Below are 27,194 nucleotides of genomic sequence, written 5' to 3' on the forward strand. Positions count from 1 at the left end.
TAGTGAAAAAAATGAAATATAGTGTTTAGCAATTTAAAGGTGAAATGTGGTTAGCTTTGCTGATGGCTTTGAGAGACTGTAATGATACTTTCTGTTACCAGTATTTCTCTTTGGCAGAGTCGACTTTCTGTGGTTTATTTTCCATTCTTTGCTTTACAGTATGCGGTCCTATTACTTACAAAGCGTAGAGAGTTGTGTGATTCCAGTTTCAGATTTTTGTTCTATTCCACATTGTGTGTGCACAAATTCAGTTTTATTTTCATTAGATATTTATTCTCAGTACTCCTTTAGAGAGACTGCAAGGCTAAATTGAAATTTGAGTAGGTGGGATTGTTTCATGTAGATAGATATTAATTACTGAATAATAGAACAAAAATGCAATTTTTTTTTTTATTGGTGAGCTGTAGAGTATCTAGGATAGTCTAGGCTTCAGGTTCAAAGACAGCTGCTGGTTTCAGACTGGAAAGTTGCCTAAGTTTTAAAGTATTTGATTAGATGGAAAGACTGCATAGTAGGGACATTTTGGAGATCTTCATTATGGCCTTAGATTATTATGTGAATTTTTAATGCATAAAATATTTTCTAGATCTGAAGTCTTGTTTTAGATATTGCATTAAATGTACCTTGTTTTAATGAGAAGAAACTATGGGACTAATATTTCTCTAAGTGTGAAAAGTCCAAGTGTGTGCCCAAGTGTTGGAAAAGTAAAGTTATTTGTGCAAATCTGATGTAATAGCTGTAAGATTTTCTTTATGTTTCACAAATTAAATCATATGAACTATAAAACTTCAAAACAGCTGAAGGAATAGGGGCAATATTTAAAATTTTTAAAAAATATTTTTAAGGTTTAGGGGATAGTTCAGTAAGGTAAGAATTTCTTCTACAAGCCTCAGCATATGAGTTTGGGTCTTTAAATTAGTCTACAGCCAGACATAGGAGTATGTCTGTAATCCCAGGATTCCTGTGGAGACAAGAGAATCCCTGGACACTCACAGGCTATGAAGCCTGATTTACACAGTTAAAAAACCAAGGGACTTTGTCTCAAACAAGGTGGAAAGTGAGGGCTAAAACTCCAGGTTGTTCTCTGAGCTCCACAGATGTGCCTGACCTACCAGGACAGAGGCACACATATGCTAAACTACATATATGCATAACACACAGAGTTGTAAAGTTATATAATTGATATTTTGCTATATTAATTGCACACATTATTGCATCATATAAATACTTTTTATCAGTAAAAGAAACTAATTGTTTAAAAGTGTCTCATATTTTAAATGAACTAAACTAAAGGGCTTTGCTATTGAAAGCAACATCAAAGGACATCCATGGGAAGAATCCTCATTTGAGTAACCTGTTTTGCAAAATTCAAAACTTTTTATTCTGCTTAAGTGTGCACACCTATATAATTGAATGAAATTCAACCATCAGCTATTTTTTAGTTTTTATGTATGGCACAACTGGTGTCAGATTTGTAATGCTTTAGTCCCCATACCTAGCTCCTTTATAAATTTTAAACAGCATTTCAGACTTACTATTATTTTGCATTGTTGCCATAGCGACATAGGAGAGTATACCAAGAGGATTTTTTTTTTACGTATTTCTGACAATGACATAAACGAGTATGTGCTGCTGACTTAGTTTTTAAAAGGCCTTTTTACACTGCAGGTATTGTGCAACTTACTTAAAAAAAAAAATTGGTCTCTGTGCTTTCCATAGCTTTATCCATTGTCCGGTTGGTCTTTTTGCAGAGTAGCATTTACAGCAAACTGGTCAAACAGGTTTGCCTGTTTATTTGACAGAGCTGGGGGGAAGCAGGGAAAGTTATGGATAAAGGCAAGGCCAATGGAAGCTGTTTTAAGGAAATTAATGCTAATCACTAAGTACGTTTTCTCCTGAATTTGAAAATATGTTGGAGACATTTATTAGAATATGTCTTAATAGAGATATGATTAGGGTTAGGGAATCTAGAAGGGGAAATAAGAAGCAGTGACTAAGAACAAAGTGAGAACAACAGAGAAAGAGAAACCCTTATTGGAACACGAGAACATTCAAAGAAAAGCAGCCATGCTTCAGTGTTAGACCCAGGGTTGTGTTTTCTATGAACTTGCCAAGAAACCAGAGTATTGATCTGGAAGTGAATGTAATTAAAGCGAAGACTTGTCTGCGGTGGCATTGGCATCATACATGAGAACTGTCGTCCCAGAGCTGAGCTGTATACTAGGGATATTTATGAATAGGATGTAGTTACTTTCTCTGACTCTAATCTTACCTTAGAAATAATAACTATCTCCTACTCCCTCTCCCAGCTCCCATTTGCTTAGGAGATCTTGTCCCTTTCCCCTTCTCCAGGAAACCATGTATGTCTGCCTTAGGGTCGTCCTTGTTTCCTAGCTTTTCTGGCAGTGTGGATTGTAGGATGATGATCCTTTTCTCTATGTGTAATATCCATATATGAGTGAGTACATACCAAGTTTGTCTGTTTGTGACTTGGTTGCCACACTCAGGATTGTTTCTTCTAGTTCCATCCATTTGCCTGTGAATTTCAAGATTCCATTGTTTTTGTTGTTATTGTTTAGTTTTTCTCTGAATAGTACTCCATTGTGTAAATGTACCACATTTTCTCCATCCATTCTTCAGTTGAGGGGCATCTAGGTTGCTTTCAGGTTCTGGCTATTGCAAATAATGCTGCTATGAACATAGTTGAACAGATGTCCTGGAAGAGGAGGGGAGGGGGGCATGAGAGAGCAGGAAAATTGAGTCAGGAAAGGAATAGAGGACAACAAGAAAAGAGGTTCCATAGTAGAGGGAGCCATTATAGGTACAAAGAGAAATCTGGCACTAGGGAAACTTCCAGAAATCTTCAAGGATGACCCCAACTAACAATCTAAGCAATAGTGGAGAGGCTACCTTAAATGTCCTTTCTCTATAATGAGATTGATGACTACCATATGTGCCATCCTAGAGCCTTCATCCAGGAGCTGATGGAAGCAGAAGCAGATACCCCCAGCTAAACACTGAGCTGAAATCCTGGAATCCAGTTGCAGACAGGGAGGAGTGATGAGCAAAGGGGCCAAGACCAGGCTGGAGAAACCCACAGAAACAGCTGACCTGAACAAGGGGAGCTCATGGACCCCAGCCTAATAGCAGGGAAACCAGCATAGGACAGACCCAGACCCTCTGAATGTTGTATTAATTAGGAGGACTGGGCAGTCTGTGGGGCCTCTGGTAGTGGATCAGTATTTATCCCTACTATATGAATGAACTTTGGGAGCCCATTCCACATAGGGGGATACACTCTCAGCCTAGACACATGGGGGAGGGCCTAGGTCCTGCTCCAAATGATATGACAGACTTTGAAAATCACCATGGAAGGCCTCACCCTCCCTGGGGAGCAGAAAGGGGATGGGATGAGGGTTGGGAGAGGGACAGGGGAGGAGGGCATGGCGATGGAACTGGGATTGACATCTAAAACAAGCTTGTTGCAAATTTAAATTAAAAAATTTATCAAAAACAACAACAAAAAGAAAGACATATATGATTGCTGCTAAGAGAAAAAAAAAGGAATGATAACTATCTTTTAGAAAATAATGAAATAGGTGATCAGATTTTTGTTTTATTTTTGAGACATGGTTTTATGTAGCTCAGGCTAGCTGAACTTACTATGTAGTGGAGGATGACCTTGAACTGCTGATCCTCCAGTATCCATTTTCTGCAGAGCTAGGATTAAAGGATTATGTATAACCATCCTAAACTAGCCTTTTTACCCCGTTCTATAGTTTACAAAATTCTTACATGCATGTTCTATCATTGTATTCTTGATCTGCAACTGATCTCTGGTTATAAGGTAGTATTTTCCTGTAAGCATGATTTGAGAGCTCTGAGGTTTTAAATCACTTCTTGAGGTTTTAAATCACTTCAAGATTAGGACCTTGGTTTCTTGCTGAGAGCCAGGTGCTGGAGGTATAACAAACACCTCATTTTCTGAAATCTTTCCATAGTCCTGTGTAAATTCTACAATAAAGTCACTTTGGGGTCCCACCATAGTGTAAATCCCTTTTTCTCTTGCTAGAGTCTCCCACCCATACGCTGTGAGTATTCTTCGTATGCTTCTCTGGTTGTGCCCTTGTCTTTTCTCACATTTCTCAGAACTTTAAAACATTCTTGAGCCTTCACAGTTTTTCTTCATTCCTTTGGTGAGGGTTATTTATGCTTACAGACTAGATTTCTTTTTAAAAATCCCGCCTGTAATTCCAGCTATGACATTTTAAATCTACTCTCTGGAAAGCTTAAGAGTTCCAACTCAACTTGCAAACTAGGTCTTCATCTACGTGTCTTCACCAACCAAGTGACAGACTTTGGGGTTACCTATGGGATTATCTTTCTAAGGTCTCAATGCTTTAGTCTGGCCCAGTCTTCTATGCTTAATTCTTAGTAAAACCCTCCCTTCACATTGCTTGAAACATCCATTCACATTGTGAGGTCTTTGTGTAGTCTTCTCTCTTTTCAACCTCGCATATTGCCTCTCTCTCGCCTTTGCCTTGGGTCCGCTTTCATCACTGCTTACTTGCTGCACCCTTCACCTTTTTTTAGTGGCCATGTAACTGTGCCCCTTATTTTCTTCTGGAAATGCATAGTCTTTAGCCAACCTTCATGCCGACACATGGTCTAGCTGTGCACTCAATACCCTTACTAGGCTTACACCCATTAAGGTGACAATGTCCATCTCTTGAGGCATTTGCTTCAGGCCATTTCAGTCCTAAAGTGCCCTAGCTTTCCACGGAGAGGTGGGTGACAAGGCAATAAATGAAGTAAGGAGAATGGGGACTGAGAGAGAGGAAGAGTGATAAAGAGAGAGATTGGGGGGCAAAAGCAAAGACTTCATCTTTGTTCCAGACATGTGTTATACCACCGAGCTACATCCCCAGTCTTTACTCTCTCATTTTAGATATTCTCCCAACTAGCCTTTGACTTCCAAGTGACACCTCAGATTATTGTATCCGTGCATCTTTAAACTTTTCTTTCACCTTACCCTTTGCATATATTGATGAGAGTTTAACATTTACTTCTGCCCACCTTCTCCCTCTAAGGATAGCACAGATCCATATACCACCTTGGATAAACAGTTCTCATTTACTTCTATTCACTTTCTCCCTCTGAGGAGAGCACAGATCCATATACCACCTTGGATAAACAGTTCTCACCAAAGATACTATAGTCAAGCCTCATTAAATGTTATTTTTAGCTCCTCACATGGTAGTGCAGTTTTTCTAGTTTTCTACACATGTGTTGATGCTTTTGCTGTTTTCTCCCAAGCTGGATCATTCAAATTTGAAATGTTTCGTACTTTGGATTTTGGAGTTGTCTACGTAGTTACCTCAAGGGTTACCAAGATCTCTGTTCCATGTAGTCAGCACAGTGGGAAGATCTGATCTGCAGAAAAGTCCTGTTGCAGAACTCTTTAAAGATCACATTCATGTGGGAGTATTTTTTTTATTATTTACCTGGGACTTCTAATAGATAGAAGTGCATTCTCAAGTAATTCTGAGTGAGACTAATAACAAGAACTAGCCACAGCAGTAATTGAATGTACTTAGTTTTTGTTTCAGATTTATGTTTGAGAGTGAGTGTGCCCAGTGTCATAAAATAGTAGTTGGGGTGGGTTATATATACCAGAAAGAAGACTTGGAAGCTTCGTAATTCCCTCACTTGGATATTTTACAGTAGCTACAGATGTTGAAAATGCTGTTCAGGTAGTGTGCTTTTGTTTTTTTCTCATCCTTTATTTTATTTTATCCCTTGGTAATTATGAAAATTCTTGTTCAAAATGACTCCTTTCCCATTTCTGTCTGTACAGGGTCATAGGAGAAAGGTAATAAGGATATAATCAAGATTAAGATACGTTTTAATATATTTTAGCCCAGGGGAAAAAGTGAATAAAAAGAGAGAAAGAAAATATGAAAACTATTAAAGTCTCTATGCAAGTTACCTGTCTATAATCAGGAACTTCACATAGGAACTCAGAACAATCTAGATTATTATCACTGTTCTTAGTTGCCTACTTTAGATGGATGGCAGGACCCTAATGCTAAAGACACCACATAGCTTGATTATAGGACATAGAGAAAGCAAGCTGGAAGTGACTAGGAAACCTTCCCTCCAAACTAGTTCCCATAGTTCTAGAAGGTACTATGCAGGCTACCAAGAGAAAAAAAAACATATGTGGTTCCATATTGACCCCTGCAGCAACCAGGAAGGCAAGATTTGGGCACTGAGGCAGTAGTGGGAAGACTGGCAACCGGGGTAATAAGGAGCTCTCTTGATTGGATTTGAGGCCACTTCCACAGGAGGGAGTTCATGCTTGTTATTGCAAACATAGTTAAGACCTACAGTTAGGGAGGTTATAGGATCCAGGGGGATCTACTGTTCTTTTATTGGTAAATGATCATTTTGTTGGACTTCTTTCTAAATACTTTATGTCCATAAATTTGTGCTACTCTCACCCATGGTCAGAGCAGCTTTTTATTGCAGTGGTAGTGGTTAATGCAGAGATTCCAAGCTATTCAAAGTGCTGAGAATAATGACTACAAATGCTCAGCCATAGTTGGGGTTGTTTCTGGATTAACTTCTTACCCATAAAGCTCAGGGAATAGGGTGGAAGAGAGAAGCAGATGTAGAGAATGGGAAGGAATTCTGAGAATTTTCGTTTGGTTATGTCTGTAACATATATGAACTTATGGAAGATGTGGTCACATCTGTTAAGACCTGCTTACCATTAAAAAAAATGGATGGAGTATGGACTCCTCATAACCAAACCATAATTGGGGAGCTCTTGGAAGTTGATGCTTATTGGATAGAGAGTAACTTTTCTTTGGTGAAAGGAGCGGTCACTGGTACCCCAGTGGATAGCTGCAAACCTGAGCACATATAGGCAGCAATAACTGGGCTAAGTGATTAGACAACAAAAATGTTATGTGCCAGTTTAGTTTTATCTTTTTTTATTTTTTTTTTTTTTTTTTTTTTTTTTAATGAGACATATTTTCTTTGTTTAGCTCTGGCTGTATTGGACCCTTTTCTGTAGACCAGGCTGGCCTCAAATCAGAAATTCGCCTGACTCTGCCTCCAAAGTGCTGGAACAGTTTGATAATTCTTTTTTCTTTTTTGTTTTTCAAGACAGGGTTACTCTGTATTGCTTTGGAGGTTGTCCTGGAACTTTTCTGTAGATCATGCTGGCCTGCAACTCACACAGATCCACCTGCCTCTACCTTCTGAATGCTGGGATTAAAGGCATGAGCCACCAATGATCACTCAGTTCAGTTTGATCATTCTTAAATACCTTGAGGTATATGTGTATTACTTCAAACAGTTATCCTTTAAGTAAGCCTATCTTGAATTTTTGTCCAGTGTTTTAAACTGTACACAAAACATAGACACAAGCTCTTCTGGACAACTTTGCTTTGTTTCTTTCTCCTTGCCCTGTGTATTCTTTTAGAAATGAAATTCTCCTCTTTCTTATGTCAGATCATACAGGGATCTGTCAGATATCAGGGCTTACAGGTGGAAGGTAGGGCTAAGAACATGGTCTGAGATGTGTTTGATATTTTATAATCATTATGTAATCTTTGTAATATATATATATATATGTGTGTGTGTGTGTGTGTGTGTGTGTGTGTGTGTGTTATATAAACACTAAAGAATATAAATATATACTAAAATCTTTTCAGTAAGCTCTCTATATAGGTATAGATATAGATATTAGTTAAAGGATTTTAGTTTAATTGCCTAAGTGCAGCTCTGTTTCTATTACAACTCATTCTGTCTTCACAAAGGACAGTCTTGGTGAACTAGGAAGGTTGATTTCTTAGAGATCTGAGAAATTTAAGAGGCAATCCAGCCACTCATTCAACAAGCAGCCAGGTGCATGATAGAAATCTACCTTTGAGTAAGAAGTATTGTATTTTTTTTTTGATGAGTATTTGAGGGTTTTTCAGTATAAAGGTTTTAAAAGGTTAGTACTAAGGCTTTTCTGCTGTTGTGATCTGTGTGTCCCAGAATTCAAGAAAATAATTGACCTGTTGTTATCTGACATGTGCTACTTACAGCTTTGGAAAGTCTTTACCTGTCAAGGGCAGGATATACTTATTGGATGAGAATCAGGAAACCTGAGTGATAATTTTGACTTTGCCAGTGAGTAGCTATGGCTTGGCTTGTGATAATAGGTAACTTATTCGTTAGAGATATTGTCCCTTTGTCAAAGGACAGAATTTGGACTCAGATATATTTAGTAGTTAAATTAGGACTCCAATTGATTTTTAGATGAAAATAACTTTAAATGTATTTTGTATTACTTTACAGAAAGTAATCCTTTAAGCATGCCTTTAATCCCAGCACCAGGAGGCAGAGGCAGGCAGATCTCTATGAGTTTGAGGCCAGTCTGGTATACAAGAGCTAGTTACAGGACCACCTCCAAAGCCACAGATACTAACTGAATACCATTGCATTGTGGGAGAGCAAAGTTTGACCTACAATTCCTTCAGATTAACCTGCTGTATTCCACATAAACAAAACAAATATATAGAGGTTCAGGATAGACTGGGCTAATGTGTGAAAACCTGTCTGAAAACAATAATAATATAGACTATTAGAGTGAAAAACAGCAAAGTTATATTAATTCCCAGGGGACAAAGTCTTGTGTAGGTCCTTCATAAGGCCCAATGAATTTTTCTGATGTTCCTCTAGTAACAGAAACAAATGTATAATTTTGTAACTTTTATGTATCTGATTATATCAACAAGATCTCAATAAAAGAGTCCTAAAATGTTAATAGCATGATTTAAAAAAAATAATCACTTGTTAGAAGTTTGAACCTTAGAAAGTCTCAGTTGCATAGCTTAGGACTTGGATGAAGTCAGACTCAAAACAAAGAATTTTTGTATTTGTTGGATGTTGATCACATGATTCAGAGACATGGAGATAATTAGTACCAAGCTGTTCAGGTCTTGGAAGAATTGCAGAAAAAGAAACCTAAGTCTTTTAAGGGGTGTGTGTGTGTGTGTGTGTGTGTGTACATTTTTTAGCTAGGATATGATAAACATGATAAACACTGAAAGTGTTTCTTTAATTAAAGGAACATCATTTTCCAACTGTATGTATATATATATATATATATATATTTTTTTTTTTTTTTTTTGAGAGAGGGTTTCTATGTGTAATAGTCCTAGCTGTCCTGGACCTGGCTTTTTAGACCAGGCTAGCCTCCATTTCACTGAGATCTGCCTGCCTATGCCTCCCAAGTGCTGGGAGTAAAGATGTGCAATATTTGCTACTATTAGGCTCACACATCTGTGATACCAGATGCCTAGTTCGTTCATATTCTCATATGGTGAAAATTTGTGATCATTTCGAGGATGAACAACTTGGCTTAGGTGTTCAGATTTTTTTGATCAACAGTTCCTCGATTAGTTTTATAATAAACTCATGGTACAATGATTCCAGTAATTAATTGGGTGTGTAAGTGAAGTTAGGTATTCCTAGTTCAGTTAAAATGTACATACTCATTAATTCCTTTAAAATTATGATAGATGTTTTGTCTTTTTTACAGAATGCTCTGATGCTATCATACAGTTACCCAGTAGGGCTAGTAGTTCCCAGTTTTATTATCTGGATAACAGTAGTTAAAACCAGATCTCAGATGGATATGGTGACACTAACCTTTAATCCCAGAACCCCATAGGTAAAGGCAGGCAGATCTCTGTGAGTTCAAGGCTAGTGTGATACAAAGTAAGTTCCAGGACAGCTAGGACTATTACACAGAAATCTTGTCTAGAAAACCCCAAAACCAAAGACCAACATAACAACAAATGAACAAATAACAACAACAAAAACAACAACAGAACCCAGCAATAAAGATTTTAAGCATCTTTAGACTTTAAAAGCTAGAGATGTTTTAGAGTTAAATTGTAGCCACATGCTTAAAGATCAACCATTTACAAAGCCAATTAAAACATTACCTATTAAGTTCTTTAGATGATCACAATATTTTAAGGAAATTGTCTCTGTGTATTTGTGATTGAAAAATAATCTGCTTCCTTGCAGTTTTGCATTGCTAACTGCTTGACCATGATCTTCTCTTGCTTGTTTTAGGACTGTCAGAATGTTGGCAAACATCTTGACCTGTGTTGGCAGTTACTTTATATGACTATTAGCAACTCCATGTCCCTAGGGAGCTTGTTTCAGAGATGAATAAACTGGGGATTCTCACTCCTAATCTGTCAAAGCCTAATTTATGTTTTAGATTGTCTTATGAAGTTTGTGTCAATTGAGGAGTCTCTGTAACCTAATTTGGAAGTCAACTTGAATTCATTTTTTTATAATTTAGTACTCCATTGATCTGATCTTAACTGTTTTATGATCATACTACATCAATCTCATTACACTTATCCTTTTTTTCCTCCTTTCCATACCCCTCCCCAGGTTTTAAGTTATTTCCCTAGCTCTTTGTAAGCCTGTTCATAAATCCACTTTTTTTTTTTTTAAATTCTACATGTTGATTCCAGTTCCTTCTCCCTCCATCCCTCTTCTCCACTCTTCTCCCTCACATGCACCCTGACCACCCTCCCCTCCCATCTATCCCCCCCAATTCCACATGTAGGGCAATGCCATCCAGGTGGGGTCATATAAATCTGTCAAGTTATTTGAAGTAGGGACTAGGACTTCTCTCCTGTCTCTAGGTTAAGGAAGTATCCCTCCATGGGGGATGTGTCCACAAGGTCCTTTTGTGCACCAGGAATACGTCCTGGTTCCACTGTTTGAGGTCCCTTAGACTGCTCAGTCCTTCTAGCTGAGACCCATATTCGGGGGGGGGGGGGGCTGAGTCAGTCCCATGCTGGATTCCCAGCTATCAGTCTGGAGCCCCTTTAGTTCCTCCTCGTTCAGGTCAGCTGTCTATGTATTTCTGCAACCTGGTCTTGTCCTCTCCCTCTGCATCTGGATTCTAGTTAGACTCAGTGTTTAGTTGTGGGTGTTTGCTTCTGTTTCCAACAGGTACTAGATGAGGGCTCCATGATGGTGGATAAGTTAGTTGTTGATCTCACTATCCAGGAAGGGCGTTTATGGTAGGTTTTCACAGTTGCTCAAATTGTTAATTGGAGTCAGACTTATAGGTCTCTAGACATTTCCTTAGGTTCAGTTTTCTCTTCAAACCAATAATGGGTCCCTCTTTTATGTTCTCTGTTTCTCTCTGTCTCTGTCTCTGTCTCTCTCACTCTCACTCTCTCTCTATCTCTCTCTTTCTGTCTCCTGTCTTCTATTCCTACCCTGATTCAATCTTCCCAGTCGCACATGCTTTCGTCTCCTCCCCTTCTCTTTCTCCTAGTTCTCTCTCCATTCATTGCCCCCCCCCCACTTCCCATGTGCTCTGGGGACTTGTCTCTTCGCTTTTCTGTGAGGGACCTTATATGAATCTTTTAGAGTCCTCCTTGTATCCGAGTTCCTCTGGTGGTGTGAATTATAGGCTGTTGATCCTTTGCCCTGGTCTAAAATCCATATATGAGCGAGTACATACTGTGTTCCTCCTTTTGTGACTGGGTTACCTCATTCAGGATGGTTTCTTCAAGTGCCATCCACTTGCCTGTGAATTTCAAGATTCCATTATTATTATTATTATTATTATTATTATTTTTGCAGAGTAGTATTCCATTGTGTAGATGTTGCACTTCTTCTTTATCCAATCTTCAGTTGAGGGGCATCTAGGTTGCTTCCAGGTTCTTACTATTACAAATAATGCTGCTATGAACATAGTTGAGCACATGTCTTTGTTGCATGGATGTGGATCAATTGGCTATATGCCTAAGAGTGGAATTTCTGGGTCCTGTGGTAAACTAATTCCCACTTCCTGGGGAACCGCTATCCTGATCTTCAAAATGGCTGTAGGAGTTTGCACTCCCACCAGCAGTGGAGGAGTGTTCCTTCCCCTTTCCTCACATCCTCTCCAGCATAAGTCATCACTGGTGTTTCTAATTGTAGCCATTCTGGCAGGAGTAAGATGGTATCTCAAAATTGTTTTGATTTGCATTTCCCTGATAGCTAAGGATGTTGAACACTTTCTTAAGTGTCTTTCAGCCTTTTTGATTTCCTCTATTGAGAATTCTTTATTCAGTTCTGTACCCTATGTTTTAATAGGGTTATTTGGTGTTTTGTTGACTAGTTTCTTGAGTTTGTATATTTTGGAGATCAGCCCTTTGTCAGATGTAGGATTGTTGAAAATCTTTTCCCAGTTTGTTGGGTGCCTTTTGGTCTTGTCCACTGTGTCCTTTGCCTTACAGAAGCTTCTAAGTTTGAGGAGGTCCCATTTATTAATTGTTGATCTCAGTGTCTGTGCTCCTGGAGTTATGTTCAGGAAGCGGTCTCCTATACCAATTTGTTCAAGGGTACCTCCTACTTTCTTTTCTGAGAGGTTTAGTGTGGCTGGATTTATGTTGGGGCCTTTGATCCATTTGGACTTGAGTTTTGTGCGATAGGCATGGATCTATAAGCAGTCTTCTACATACCATCATCCAATTGTGCCAGCACCATTTGTTGAAGATGCTGTCCTCCCACCTTTGTATTCTTTTAGCTGTTTTGTCAAAAATCAGGTGTTCATAGGTGTGTGGGTTAATATCAGGATTTTCAATTACCAAACAAGTGAAAGGCCTATATAATAAGAACTTTGTGTCTTTAAAGAAAGAAATTAAAGAAGATACCAGAAAATGGAAAGATCTCCCATGCTCTTGGATAGGTAGGATAAATATAGTAAAAATGGAAATCTTGCCAAAAGCAATCTACAGATTCAATGCAATCCCCATTAAAATTCCAGCACAATTCTTTACTGACCTTGAAAGGATAATAATCAACTTTATATGGAAAAACAAAAGACCCATGATAGCCAAAACCACCTTGTACAATAAAAGAACTTCAGGAGGCATCACTATCCCTGACTTTAAGCTCTTCTGCAGGTTTTGTGCAGGTTTTGTAGTGAAGGATGTTCAAGACATTCCAATTTGGTAGTTTCACTTGGCAGGTTAAGTAATTAGTCTCAAAGAAATAAAAATACTTGGCTTCATTTACAAAGATTACTAATGGCAGGGTTTACGTATGTGTGCTTCCTTTTACTTTTTTCTTTTATTATAAATCATTTAAAATTTACATAATCATAAAAGGAACTAACTGAAAAAGCAATCTTGGATTCTTAAATATGCTTTCAAACCAAAATCTTAAGTATTCATTAACAACTGTTTAATTGTATTTCTGAGTTGATCTTGTTATATTTTACTAAGAAATTCCATTTTAGTAATGCACCAACAACATAATTTTTTTCCGTTTTAAATTTAAATTTGAAACAAAGTTTTTTTTTTTTTTTTTTTTTTTACATGTCAATCCCAGTTCCTTCACCCTGACATCCTACTCTATTAACTCCTCCAAGCCCCAGCCCATCCCTAACAACATAAAATGATTTAGAATTTGTGAAATGAGTTTGATGAGACGGAAAACCCAGTCGTAAAAGCAATGATATTAAGCAGGATGGCCGCCGGTGCTTAACTGCTGCTTAGTACTGAAAGCTTTATTCGTGTACTCTTGGAGGCTGTAGGTAATTTAAGCAGGAAGAAACTTGTAAATGTTTTTGACTGTTCAGCTGCTGCTCCTGTGTTCCTGGAGACCCAGGCTTTACACTGTGCTTTGCTGAATCCCCAGGCAGCCTTGCTAGCTTATACCTGCAGTCTCTCCAGTACCTTTACTCTGCACTGAAGTGTCAGGCACTAGATCCCTACAAGTCAGTGTGGTGGAGAATGACATAGAAATCTTCAGCTGCTTGTTTAAAATACAGATTCTTTTCTACCCAAGTCTCGGGCCATTTGCTGAAGAGACCTTGGAATCTTTACTTTTACTTAGCACTTGAAGTGGGATGTTTGGGCCCTAATATTTGAGGATCACTTTATTTAGGTGATTAAATTTGGTGTTTTATTATTTGTTATGACATAAAATTATATCATATATACCATGTATCATCCTTTTCTTTTTAAGATAGGGTCTCATTTTGTACCTAGGCTAGCTTGGAATTCATAGTAATCCCTCTACCTCTGCCTCCTGAATGCTAGGCTTACAGGCTGTCAGATCCAGCTTTGATGTTTTAAATCAAATTTGTCATGATTAGGCATATGTGGGTATGGACGTCTGAGTACAGTGTTTGTTGATATCTGTATTGTCCTATTTTCTGTCTTCTTCCTGACCTTGCTTTTGTTTTACTTTACACTTGTTGGTTAAGGAGAAACTCTCTGTGTGGACAGGAGCCAGTTTTACTGATAAAGGAAAAGGGTTGAGTTTCTCATTACAGCTCTGCCACCTATACTGCAGATGTTAGTTAGGAAGGGGATAACTATGGCTGATTGTAATTAGGAGTGTGAGTGTGCCGAGCTTGGGATGTTACAAAAGCAACAGTAATAACTGCATTCCTTACACCTTTTTGAAGATATTGTTAATGGTTAATTTCTTTTGGTATTTCATTTTTATAAAGCAAGATCTGTCTGTTTCTAGTACTCCCAAACATCTATAACAGTCTCAATTTCTTTAATGGAATACATTAGCAATAATACAAAATGAATACAATATTTTTATCATGTCTTTTCAATTTAGGTGTTAGTCACAGGTAATTGTTTTAAAGTGATTTTGTTAGAAATTTTGACCAGAAACTTCTGACTGGGAGAATCAAAAGTTTTTATCTTTTAAATTTGTAAAATAGACCACATTCTTCCTTTTCATTCATTCATTCATTCTTGTCTTACTTCTGTAGGTAAACTGAATACCTGCAAATCATGTGCAAAAACAGCATAGAAACGGTTTTTGTTGTTTTTTTTTTTTTTTCTGAGTAAATCAAAACCAAAAACTTAGTAAAGTGGTTTATATTGAATATCTAATTATCTATTCAGTAACTTCTGACGGCCATCCTGAGATTTTTAGTGTATGACAGTCCAGTTAGTTCAGAGTACAGGGAATACTTTATTCATTTTAATTTTATGTATTAGTTTTTATGTATATGTATGTGTCTATATACCGTATGCATGCATGGTGCCCTTGAAAGTTAGAAGAAGGTGTCAGATGGCCTGGAACTGGAGTTATACATGGTTGTGAGCCGCCATTCAGGTGCTGGGAATCAAACCTGAGTCATTAACTTCTTAAGCACTTAACCACTGAGCCATGTCTCCAGACCTCCCTCCCTTTTCCATCACTTTTTCTTTAAGGTGGGAGCTAACTGAAAACATGGGACCATATTTTTCCAAATGCTATATTCACTTCCTTCCCCAAGCTGAGTAGTTCCTGTTCTATGAGAGGAATGTTACTTTCAGTGGCTTATTTGCAAACTGCTAGTCCTAATTTACTGTAGAACACCAGTTATTGTTTTCATGTGAAAGTAGTAGTCATAGAAGTCCAGCTGCATTTTATCGTGTGTGTGTGTGTGTGTGTGTGTGTGTGTGTGTGTGTGTGTGTGAAGTAGATGCCTGTATCCATATGTGTAAGCTCTCTTTATAGAGTGGGATAGAATGGATTAATTTACTTGGTGTTAGCTTTTCTCAGGTTCTTATCTTTTCGGTTTTGTTTCATAAAGTGGAAGCATCTGTCTTAGTAAGTAAGTGAAGTAATACTTCCAAGCCTCGGTAACAGGAAAAGGACTACAAGGTCTGACTCATGAGTTGCGCCACTTGCTTGATTTTTCTCAGGGATTTCCCAGTTTTAGCGCTGAAATGCCCATCCCCTGGTAGATCTCTCAACTCTGGGAAGACCGTGATGGTTCATCACCCTGATGCTACAGACAGAGGCAGCATAGTGGCTTAGAGCAGGTAGTTTAACTCCTCTTAAACAGTAATCTGGCACAAACATGGAGGGATGGCGTTTCTGGCTGTAAGCATCTTCATGACTACACCTTTCCAGGTTTACTCTTGGAGTGCATAGCCTGGAGTGTTAATAATTACCACAGTCTCACACCAGCTATGAGGCACAATTGTGGTGAAAATTAGAAATTACATACAGCATTTCTCCTTCCCTAACCAGAGCTTTCAGGGCAGAGGCCTGGGCTCAGCCACCAGGTCCCATACAATCAGTTAAAGAGACAGAAATTAAAGGCAGAGGTTTGTTCTATGTGGCCGTGCTGGGAAGAGGAACCGGAAGGGGGTGCAGCGACCCTAAGTACTTCTTGAGGAAACTCATGGTCAAGTTGGGTTTAGAAGACAAGAGTCCTTGCTGACATAATCTCTGATCAGGTCTTGGAAGGCAGTCTCAGAAAGAATTCACGCTGGAGGGGTAGAAGGGCTTTTCAGATGGCTACTTCCATTCCACAGTGAGGTTGTCAGTCCCAGACAATTGCCCTCATTTTATTTGGGAGAGGTCTTTATTTTATACAGGAATAAAGTGACCCACACATAGCACCTTAAGCCAAAATAAAGAAGATAGACAAAACACTGACAATAATGTTAGCCTTTCATCCTGCTTCAGGCCCCAGTGAGGGGTCGGTGCTTTTTTGCAAAAGCTTTCTAGGCCCTTGCATTGCTCTTGTCTCTGCCTCCTTATTTACTGACTGAAACTAGAGGCTAGACGTGTTCTCTTTCTTTTTTTGGCCACGAACCAAGTTGCAGTAGAGGACACTATTGCTTGAAAAGAGAACAGAAGCCACAGCCACCTTCTTATACCTCGCGATGTCGCCTAGCACATCACAGAATCCTTTAGTATATTTGCTGCTGTTGTGATTGAGTAATGGTAATTCTCTTAGTTATTTATAACAGTGATGTGATTATTGGGGTTATCTAGGGAAGAAAAGTAGAACCTCCAAACTCAAGGGGAAACTCTTGTCAATTGCAGTGTGGCCACTGGCTGGAGAAACAGCTCTACACTGCCTCAGTGCCCTAGGAGTTCTCTTCAGAAATATTTACTCAGACGAGTCTGCTGTTCTTGACTGCTCCCCAGAAAACGTCAGGACAAGTCAGGATGAAGCAGAGTTGGAATTTACCAGAAAGAGACTTTAACATGATTTAAGCACAAGTTTTCATAGGTGCCAGAGAAAAAAAGTGTAAGACAAACCCAAGGGTGGCTGTGGGCTTCTGGAGAGATCATCCTTTCGTGCCTCTACAACAACCATATGTATCATTTGAGTGGCTTCTGAAGTTAGCAGTACTGCTTTACAGCCCCTTTCAAACCTGCTGTGGTGTGATTGCTTGCTTGTTGTTTCACCTAATGTAAAACAAATCACTATTCTTTGCCATATGCAATGCCAGGTGCTGTCAGGAGTCACACATTGGAATTGGTGGGTCATAGTTAATCTAAAATTCTCAGACAGTGGTGAAAATAGATACAGGCCTCTCCCCACTGCTGCTGGGGGTAACCTGGGCAGCTGTGCAGATGGTCATGGAGGTGCATGGGAGGGAGGGGAGACCTGGGCCCGTGGACCTGCTGCTTTGTGGCGGGGGCGCCAGGCCAGGAAGGGAAATAGTACAAGGTAAATCCCAGGTTAGGCTGCAGTGGGTGTCGTGCACCCACTGGGGAAGGGGTAGGTAGGAGTGATGATTCTTCACCACCCCAGGAGACATGGTATTTAGAAATATGAAATTGGGTTTCAACAGGACTATCTGAAGAGGCTATGTACAGAATCCTAAGAGTGACAGGGCAGTTCAAGGAAAGGACTCCTTTCCCTTCGGTCGGCTCCAGCTCGCTTTCCCCAGGGGCAAGTGCATTGCCTAGCACCTTTGTTGGCAAGGGGGCACCCACTCACAGGCCAGGGTGGCTGAACGTGATCCTAGTTCACTGTGGCTTCTCACCCTTACAGGGAATGGCTTCCAGATGGTGCTGGTTCTCCAGCTCCTGGCAAAAGGCTACCTCAGTCCCTCACCCCATCCCACACCCAGTGCCCACCATCCCAGGGAAGGCATGCGTAAGGGGAAACAAGCACCAGGGGCTCTGGCTTGCACCTCCACCAGAACAGTAAGATGCCAGCCCTCCCTGACCTGGAGGCAGGAGGGAAGAGTTGGAGAGCTCCCTTAGCTGGGTGGAGCCCTGCTGCTACTCCCAGGGGCAGGGTGGGTAAACCAAAGAGGTTACCCTGCCCCCTTCTTCAGATCCCATGACTCAGCCTTGGAGCTGGGTAGAGCGGTACTAGGATACAGGGGTGGCTCAGTTGTCCCCACCCCAGCCTTTCAAGCTCCCTCCTTGTTTCCCAATCTACTGTTCCTTTGTCATCTTTCTTTGCATAATTTACTATAGGGAAAAGTGAATAGAAACCCGGAAGTGGGGGGGGGTTGTCTCTGAAGGGAGGAGCAGTCCACCCCCTCACATACACAGCCAAAACCCAGGGGTAGATTATTTCTTCAATTCTCCAGTAGCAGTTGGAGAAAAGGACCCCACCTTCTCTCTCTCTCTCTGGCTGTCTCTCTCTCCCTCTCTCTTTACCTCCCTCTCTATGTGTGTATGTGTATGCAGTGCATGTGTGACAAACCCAGGTACATACTTGTGTGTGTGTGTGTGTGTGTGTGCGTTTCATGTATTACTCCTTGGGTTGGTGATTACCTCAGTCTAAGAGCTTGGAACAGGAATGAAGGTTTTGGTGGGAGGGGCTGTTGGTGCCCATGCCAACCAAGCTCAGTCTTGACCCAAGCGCCACTTGTCTTTGGTGTTCCCTGTTGCTTAACATAATGTCCCTGGTCTTGGGCTGCTCCAACTTGGCCATTCATCCCTTTTTTGAAGAGGACTTCATGGTACCTTCAGCCTGTGGTGTGGTAGTGTCCCCTCTTCTTCGGGGAGCCCTTACATAGTGACTGGGGGTCCTAGGGAAACCTGTTGCTTCTAGAATTGAGCTAGCGATAACTGGAAGATATCCACTTGGCCACCGGAGAGGTCAAAACCATCTGGTTCCCCAGATGGTTCCGTCCCTTGAGATGGGGCTGCATTGTGGCACAGGTGGCACTCATAGGACAGGTCCACAGTGTGCAGGCACATGTGGTTCTTGAGGTCTTAGCTACGAAGGAAGCTGGCTGGGCAATGTGGGCATGAGTAGGGCACTCTCCTGTGTGCTTCCGCAAAGGAATCTTCATCTTGTCATCCTTGGTGAAGCATAGGTCATCCCGCCAGTATGGGTTCTCGTGTGGCATGGTAGTTTGCATGCAGATTGGGCACTGTCGGGGCATCTGTGGATGGTATCTATGCACCAGCAAGTTTTGGCCATCCAGGTGTGATGCCAGGGCATCCCAGCAAGTAGGCCATCAGGTCAGGATCAGCGATTTCTTCATCTGAGTCCTTTGGTGGTACTGGGGACTCATTGCTCTGTGCTAGCCTATTTGCTGGGGGATATACCCACTCCTCTTCTTCCTACCCTCAAAGACCTCATAGTTCTGGGACTGTTCAAGAGGTAGGGCAGTACCTATGGGAGAACTGTAGCTGTTCCCAAACCCACTGCTCCCACCATTGCCTACTTTACCAACCATCTCTTCTTTGTAAGTCACGGGATGGGTGAGTACTGTGGTTGTATCCAGAACCAGATGGTTTGTCCAGGCCCCCTTGTTATGAATAACGGTTTTGGGGGGAGCTTGCTAATGTGGCTGGCAACAGGTTAAGCTGCTGGTGGTGGTTAGGGGTCACCTGTGGAGGCAATCTTCACATTGAGCACTACTGAAGTTGAGGCTGTGGTGGTGGCAATGGCAAAAGCCTTCGTCCTCATCTGAGTTGGGGGCTTCTAACCCTCCACTTTGTAGACTTTCCATGCAGACAACAATGACAGAAGGGATTTCCAGCCATCAGGTGGCTTGGAGTACAGCAAGAATGTTGGCACTGCTGATGTTCAGTGTGACTGTGAAGGCAAATTGCAGCAGGGCACCCAGGTCCTCAGGCCATACAAAGTCCTGCTCACATTCACACACACGGGCCCCTGCTTTTTGAGCGTCTGTCCTGCCACCCCTGTTACCATAATGGCTCCCTCCCCCCATACACACCATGAGGAGCTTCTGGAAGTAGTGGCTGTGGGTAGCCAGCACAGGCATGTGAGTATTGTATTCAAGACCCTAAGTCCTGGTGCTGAGTTCTCATAGATGACCCAGCTGGCGTTGCTTCTTGGGGTATCTCAGGAGCTCAATGTGTGGTCTGGGAATAGATTTCTAATCCTGACATCCTCAGGGTTCCCCATCTTGTCAGCCTTTTTTGGAGCTGCAGAGGGATGGTGTGGATAGAAGCACTTAATAGAAAACCCAGGGCTTGGGTCCCTGCTCTGGTTTTGTCAGTAGGCTGAGGTCAGTGGCTAGCCTCTCATTGTTGGGGGACTCTCCGCACCGCCCTTTACCTCCAACTGCTGCCCAGGCCCCTGCACCATGAAGAGCTTTAAATTCACCTAGCTTTCCACTTCATCTGTCCTTCTCTCTCACCTGTAGTCTTGTCCTGCTTGCTTTCCCCTCATAAGTCCCCTCCTTTCCCATTACACCTGCCAACCCCAGCCCCCACAGCAATGGCCTCTATCAACTCAACTCCTGCTTTTTCAAGCCCCGCAGGCACCCTCTCCCTCTGCCCAATAAGGACATAAGCTTATACTTCTTCCAGTAGCTAGTTCCAGAGGGAAGCACATGAGTCCTACCATCCCTTTCATCCTACCATCCCTTTCATCCCCTTTCTCTAGCCCTCCCTCTCTATGCTCCCTGAGCCTTTCCCAGGTTTTTCATTCCCCTTTTTTCCTTTTATCTCTCTTCACCTGCCTCTATCCATCTCCTTCATCTCTTTTTATCACTATCCCCTCCAGTCCACTTTTACCTATACAGTTTTTAATAAATAGTCTTCCTAAAACACAAGTGAGTATTAGGATAAGATAAATATAAATTACCAGAAAATAATAGTCCAGGGGATGTGCTCAGATGGCCATGGTCTAGGAGAATTTCAGCATTTCTTGCCAGCTGTGGTCCTTCTTTTCTTATTCACCAAGGGTTGCTTATAGGGGTTGTGTTTGGGTGTTACCATACATTTTCATAATTGATTTTATATATAAGTAGTAGAACACCATGGCCTAAACAATTCTACATTCCTTTAGTCAGTTTTGTGTGGAAAGCATGGTAGACATTATTCCTAGAAGTTGTTTTGCCTTGATAATGTTGATATTTCTAAGTAGTAATCTTTAGAATCATTGTATAGAATAGATAGTTTTAAATTGTTTATTCATGGACAGTACTCAGTAGCTACATGTAGCTGAACTATTAATTCAATTAGATTTCAGTTCTCTTACTAGCCTCATAAAACTGCTCAGTATTTACTGGTGAGTAGAAGATGCACAGTAGAAAAACAGAGATTCTCATTTTTCATCTCAAGATTATTCTCCTGGACAGTGTTAGTGTAGAGCATAAGAAGTTCATTGAAACCAAGTATTTTATATTAGTTCTTTTTAATGTTTAGTAGTGCCTAAAATAATATACTAAGATAAGAAGGGAAAGAAACAGAGGAAGGGTTTGTTTCTCTTCTTCTAGTTCTCCTCCTCCTCCTTCTATTATTATTATTATTATCATCATCATCATCATCATCATCATCCAGTTATTTGTGATCAATTCATGTCTTTGAGTGTAATTGAAGTGCTTGGTAATTGTCAATCTAGCAGAGTAGGAGAGTAGCTTTATGCCATGGATCCATCATTAAGTAGATCTTGGGTGACATAGTGACAGTAGACAATAGTTTTATGTTATACCTGTTATGGCATAAGTCTCATCCCTAGAATTTATACACGTGCATGAAAATCTCTAATGTTTTTCTTCTTTAGAACTGCAAGAAATTAACATCTAAGACATACACTGGTATGAAGTCAAAGTATAGTACATTAAGAATCTAGAAAACTTTTTTCTTTTCCAAGTTTGACTACTTATTTTACCCTATATTGACTTTGTAATTAGAGAAAATTTTGCTGTGAAACCGTGTTTTTGTTTCTGTTTTTACAGATTTGTTTATTTATATTATGCATTGTTTTGATTTCTGCTTGGGGTAAGAAAGGGGAAAACACCTGAAAATATACAGTATTTACTATTAGATGAATCCTGTTTATTTTGTGTGTGATTATTTTAGGTTACTTTTAGAGTTTGAATATTGAGAATGTATATTTGTTTCAATTGAATTTAAATTGTGGGAATTTGCCCAAAGAATTTGGCTAATATACAATCTTGGGCAAAAACATACAAGTATACCATGCATGTCTATATTTTGAGTTGTTCCTTGAAATCAAAGTGCCCATGAATATCTCTCTTGACAAATTCTCTATTTGGAGGTCTTACCTAAAGCCTGATTATATTCAGTAGGTCGTGTGCACCATTACTAGTTTTCCTACATATAATGTACTTATTTATCACAAATGTCAAAGTAAGACTTGTATATAACCTATTACCATGAAAGGCTAGAAGGAGTGTCTGTGTTGAGGTATACATGTGACTTGAGGTTAGCATTCTAGTTGAAGGTGGGATCTAGAAAGCGTGTCTAGAGCATACTCATTCAAAAAATCCTTCTCCCATATGTAGTGCACTTTGGCTTTTCTTTTAGAAGTCATTCACTCAGGTGATGCCCTGAATAATACATTGTATAAGAACTAAAATGTTACATAAATACAGACTGCCAGGATATTTGGTGTACTTGCTGATTACAAAAACAAAAAACAAAAAAAACAAACAAGAAAACATACTGAAGATGATTTTCCCTGTGAGGGAAATAAATTTTCTACAGAATTATTGAACTACTACTTAATTATTTTTGAAGTGTGACCTCTCATTGGAAACCTTTAGTCATAATTGGAAAAGTTACCATTAAATTAAAATGATTTAAGTAGCAATTGTGTATTGATGCATGTGAAAATTAAAAATTGTCATTCCTCCTGGAATTAACATTGACATGTATTAAAAATAAGAAAATTTAATACTGTTTCATAGATAGTGTTCAAAAACATGCTATTACTTGTCTCTAGGCTTTCTATTACTTGTCTCTAGGCCTTTTAAAAGTTATCTGTTTTCAAGAGTTCTCATCTACTGGTGAAATCATGTATTTTGAGATTGTCGTAATATGTCTTCCAATTCTCTTCTTAAATAATAACTTTTATTTTAGTGAACACTTCTATACAACATACATTAGGCTACTTTTTAAAAGATTCTGACCATCATATATTTTAGAAAATAAAATCTTTGTGATTGTTTTGAGTAGCTAGGTGTCTATACCATTTTAAGTTATTTTCTGGTTGTCTTCACAGCTATGAAGTCTTACACTACATATTTCATGCTCCTATGGAGTGCTGTTGGAATAGCAAGGGCTGCCAAAATCATCATCGTGCCGCCAATTATGTTTGAAAGCCATTTGTACATTTTCAAGACGTTAGCATCAGCCTTGCATGAGAGAGGCCATCACACTGTGTTCCTTCTCTCAGAAGGCAGAGACATTGCCCCATCTAATCACTACAGCCTCCAGCGATACCCAGGGATCTTCAACAGTACCACCTCAGATGCTTTCCTGCAGTCTAAAATGCGGAATATTTTCTCTGGACGATTGACAGCAGTTGAACTGGTTGACATACTGGATCACTATACTAAGAATTGTGACATGATGGTTGGCAACCAAGCCCTAATCCAAGGTTTGAAAAAGGAGAAGTTTGATCTGCTACTTGTGGACCCCAATGATATGTGTGGATTTGTAATCGCTCATCTTTTAGGAGTTAAATACGCTGTGTTTTCTACCGGCCTTTGGTATCCTGCTGAAGTAGGAGCGCCTGCTCCTTTAGCTTATGTCCCAGAGTTTAACTCACTCCTCACAGACCGTATGAACTTCCTGGAAAGGATGAAAAATACCGGTGTTTACCTCATTTCCAGAATAGGGGTTAGCTTTCTGGTTCTTCCCAAATACGAGAGGATAATGCAGAAGTACAACCTGCTGCCTGCGAAGTCCATGTATGATTTGGTTCATGGGTCCAGCCTATGGATGTTGTGTACTGATGTAGCACTGGAGTTTCCAAGACCCACCCTGCCTAACGTTGTGTACGTTGGAGGAATCCTCACAAAGCCGGCCGGCCCACTGCCAGAAGTAAGGTTTGCTGAACTCCTTGGTAATTTGTTTTTAAAAATAAGGGTCAGTTTTTATTTCTGAAGGAAAAAGTATTGGTTAGTATCATTTTGAGAGCCCATAGATGATTAGCCCTTTTATTTGTGGATCCTTCTCCTCCCTGGAATTCATCTGCTTTGGGTAAGCATATCTGTAGTATCAAGAGGTTCTCTGTCATGTGCAGACAATAGACTGAATGGAAAATAGATGTTTAAGAAACAACTATTGTCTATACTTAACTGTTTAGTTTTAACAAGCAGAATTTCTTTTGCTTTTAATCAAGCACTCTGTTCTCAAATAGTATACAGAACATTGTGTTTTGTAAACTTAGTAAAATCAGAGAGAATAAAGGTAATTCCTTTGGGAATTTATGACTACAGCATTTCCATCCCATAGTACAAATAAGTATTAATTTTAAAGTAGGAAACTAATTTAAATTAACAACAAGTGTAACATTTTAAGAAAAGCATGCCTTAGTGCACTTTCATTTCAAAGACAGAATTAATGGTACTTTAAAATTTTTTGGCTTCTCAAATTTTCATGAATTTTTTTTTTTGGCTAGTTGAACCATCAGCAAATACATTGTTCTTAAGTAATCTTTTTTCCTTCCTATTTTGTGTTGATTAACCTAAATTCACATGAATCATTTGTGTATATATTAAAGGAGTTTCTGACTTTATGGTAGCTTAGTACTTGATACCACTTACAAGAGTAGTAAAGCTTATATAATTTTATTTTCTCTCATCTCTGAAAATAGCCTCCTGCACAAATGGTTGATTTTCACTGTAGACACTAAATAAAAAAAGTGTGCCAGGCCCTCAATGAAGAGAAAACCCAGATTGTCTCCTGTAGGTATTAACATAAAAATGATCATTGGGTAGTATTTTCTTAACAGTGTAATTAGGTTACTGGAATATAGATGCAAGGTTTTTCTGATAGACCCATTGGAATGATACTTAAGTAATACGTTGTATGGTCTCTGAGACATGGATTCGCAGAAATACCTGGCGTTATGTCCAGTGCAGTGTTAGCAGTTTGAATTGATGCAGTCCCTGTACTGTCAAGGGCACAATTGCACTAGCTACTGTAGAGAACGAGAATTAACCGTAGCCTATCTCAGCTGGCTCCACACATGTTTATTTATATTTCTATGATTCCCAGTCCATGAGGGAGCAGAGGTAAATTTTCATTCAGATCCATGATGCTTTCATTGTAACAGGAATCCTACCCAGATTCTCCATTATACTCATTCTCAGATATCCCCAATCCAGAAAACTTAGAAACACTAATTATATTTTTTGTACTCTTTATCTTCTCATTAACTCTTAGTGTTGGTCAGTCAGAATCCTGTGAGGTTCATGTCAGAACAGAATATAGACAACTCACTAAGTCTGGGATGGCCAAAACAATTATTCAGTTTCCCTGGTGGTGTAAAACTATTGGTCAGGCTTACAAGCTACTCTTTAAGAACCAGCGCTTTAGCTTCCCACAGCCTATATAATCTGCACATTATTTACTGATTCTATGCTGAAACATTATACATTATTTCTGGTAGACATAAGTTTTCTTTGCTTTAGGATACACCAAAGTATGTATCTAGATGTCAAGAACTAAAAACCATTTTTTTTTTTTGGCATGGTTTGTTTGCTGTACTGTAAGCTTTTGACCTTAAATTCTATTTTCTGAAACTAAAATGATGACATTGAATTGTCAACTCTTATGTTAAGACAAAGTTAAGCCAAGTCGATGATCCCTTAGGACCAATGTCTTTTAATTCCTCCACTTGTCTTCATTTATAGGTATTTACTTTTGGCTCTGTGTCAATGTGTTGTTTGTTGTTGTCATTGTTGTTTGGTTGGTTGTTGTGATGTAGTGGTTTTTTTTTTAGAAATGATTTCACTCTATTGTTGGCATAGAACCTAGCTCTGAGTGGCCTCAAAGTTGTGATCCTCCTGCCTCAGTCTCTTAAATGCTGAGAAGATAGGCAAGAGTCAGCATAGCTGCCTTACCAAAACATATTTTGTAAAGCAGTATATGTAACTATTTGTTGGCAACATTTTTTATTAGATTTCAGAATTCAGTCAGAGGTCAGTTAATTGCTTGGTTAATATGGTTAATACAGTATACATCATAGAAAGTGCTATGAGAAATGAAAGTGTTATAAGAACAAGACAAATAAGCATGTATTCCTTGTCCCTAAACTCTCTTTTAGATTAAGTAGGATTAAAGGGGCTATCAACTTTTAATTGTATTATCTCATATGGTTTTTTTTTTTTTTTTTTTGACATGGGGACTTGAGAGAATTTTTATGTTCAGAAACAAGAGGAGAATCTAATTCATAGATAACTTTATCCATTATTTCCCTCTGATTTTTTTTTATATAACTCCTTGGAATATATCCATAATATAGTAAACTAACCTTACTTAAACGCTTTGACCTGATTTTATAGTTCAATGAATATAGCAACTGCTAAATACATTTTAGAATGGGATAGCTTTGTGTACAATTGAAGAAATGTCTATTTTATAATACTTAATGATTTCATTTACAGCCCTCTTTTTAAAAAAAGAATTTTCCAGAAAGAATATTGGATGATGAAAATCAGCTTATTATTCTAGATTGAATTATTTTATTTAATGTATTTAATATATTTTAATTTCACAATTCGGTATATGTATATATGTGTGTTTATGTGTGGGCATACATCCATATGCTGTGTTGTATATGTAAAGGTAAGAGGACAGCTTGCAAGAGTTATTTCTCATTTTCAACTGTGTATATCCCGGTGATTAAGCTCAGGTCACCAGATAACATTACCTGCTGAGACTTCTAAACCAGGCCTGATTTATTTATAATCAATTTATAAATGATTTGATAATGAGGTTTGAACCATTGCTTTGTCTGTTTGTCTTAGCTTATGATACATACAAGACAGTGTCTTTCTTATGGGGGTAAGGGAGTTTCGAGACAGCGTTTCTCTGTGTAATAGTCCTGGCTGTCCTAGAATTATCCTTGTAGAAATGGCTGGCCTCAAACTCACTGAGGTCCACCTGCCTCTGCCTCCTGAATGCTGGCATTAAAGGCTTGGCTA

The 27,194-nt window shown here is 39.4% G+C and overlaps 1 protein-coding gene and 1 pseudogene across 1 annotated transcript in view; one reads left to right on the forward strand and one right to left on the reverse strand.

Annotated features, from left to right (window-relative positions):
* Window positions 1-27,194, forward strand: part of Ugt8 (UDP glycosyltransferase 8) — a 68,075-nt gene that overhangs the window by 6,079 nt on the left and 34,802 nt on the right. The window contains exon 2 of the mRNA XM_051185554.1: window positions 23,261-24,084. Coding sequence (XP_051041511.1) covers window positions 23,263-24,084 — 822 coding nt within the window. The 5' untranslated portion in view covers window positions 23,261-23,262. The remainder of the gene's footprint in view (window positions 1-23,260; window positions 24,085-27,194) is intronic.
* On the reverse strand, window positions 18,743-20,191 carry LOC127222996 (zinc finger and BTB domain-containing protein 7B-like; annotated as a pseudogene).

Source organism: Phodopus roborovskii, unplaced genomic scaffold (genome assembly GCF_943737965.1).
Source record: "Phodopus roborovskii unplaced genomic scaffold, PHOROB, whole genome shotgun sequence".
In the NCBI taxonomy this organism is placed as follows: domain Eukaryota; kingdom Metazoa; phylum Chordata; class Mammalia; order Rodentia; family Cricetidae; genus Phodopus; species Phodopus roborovskii.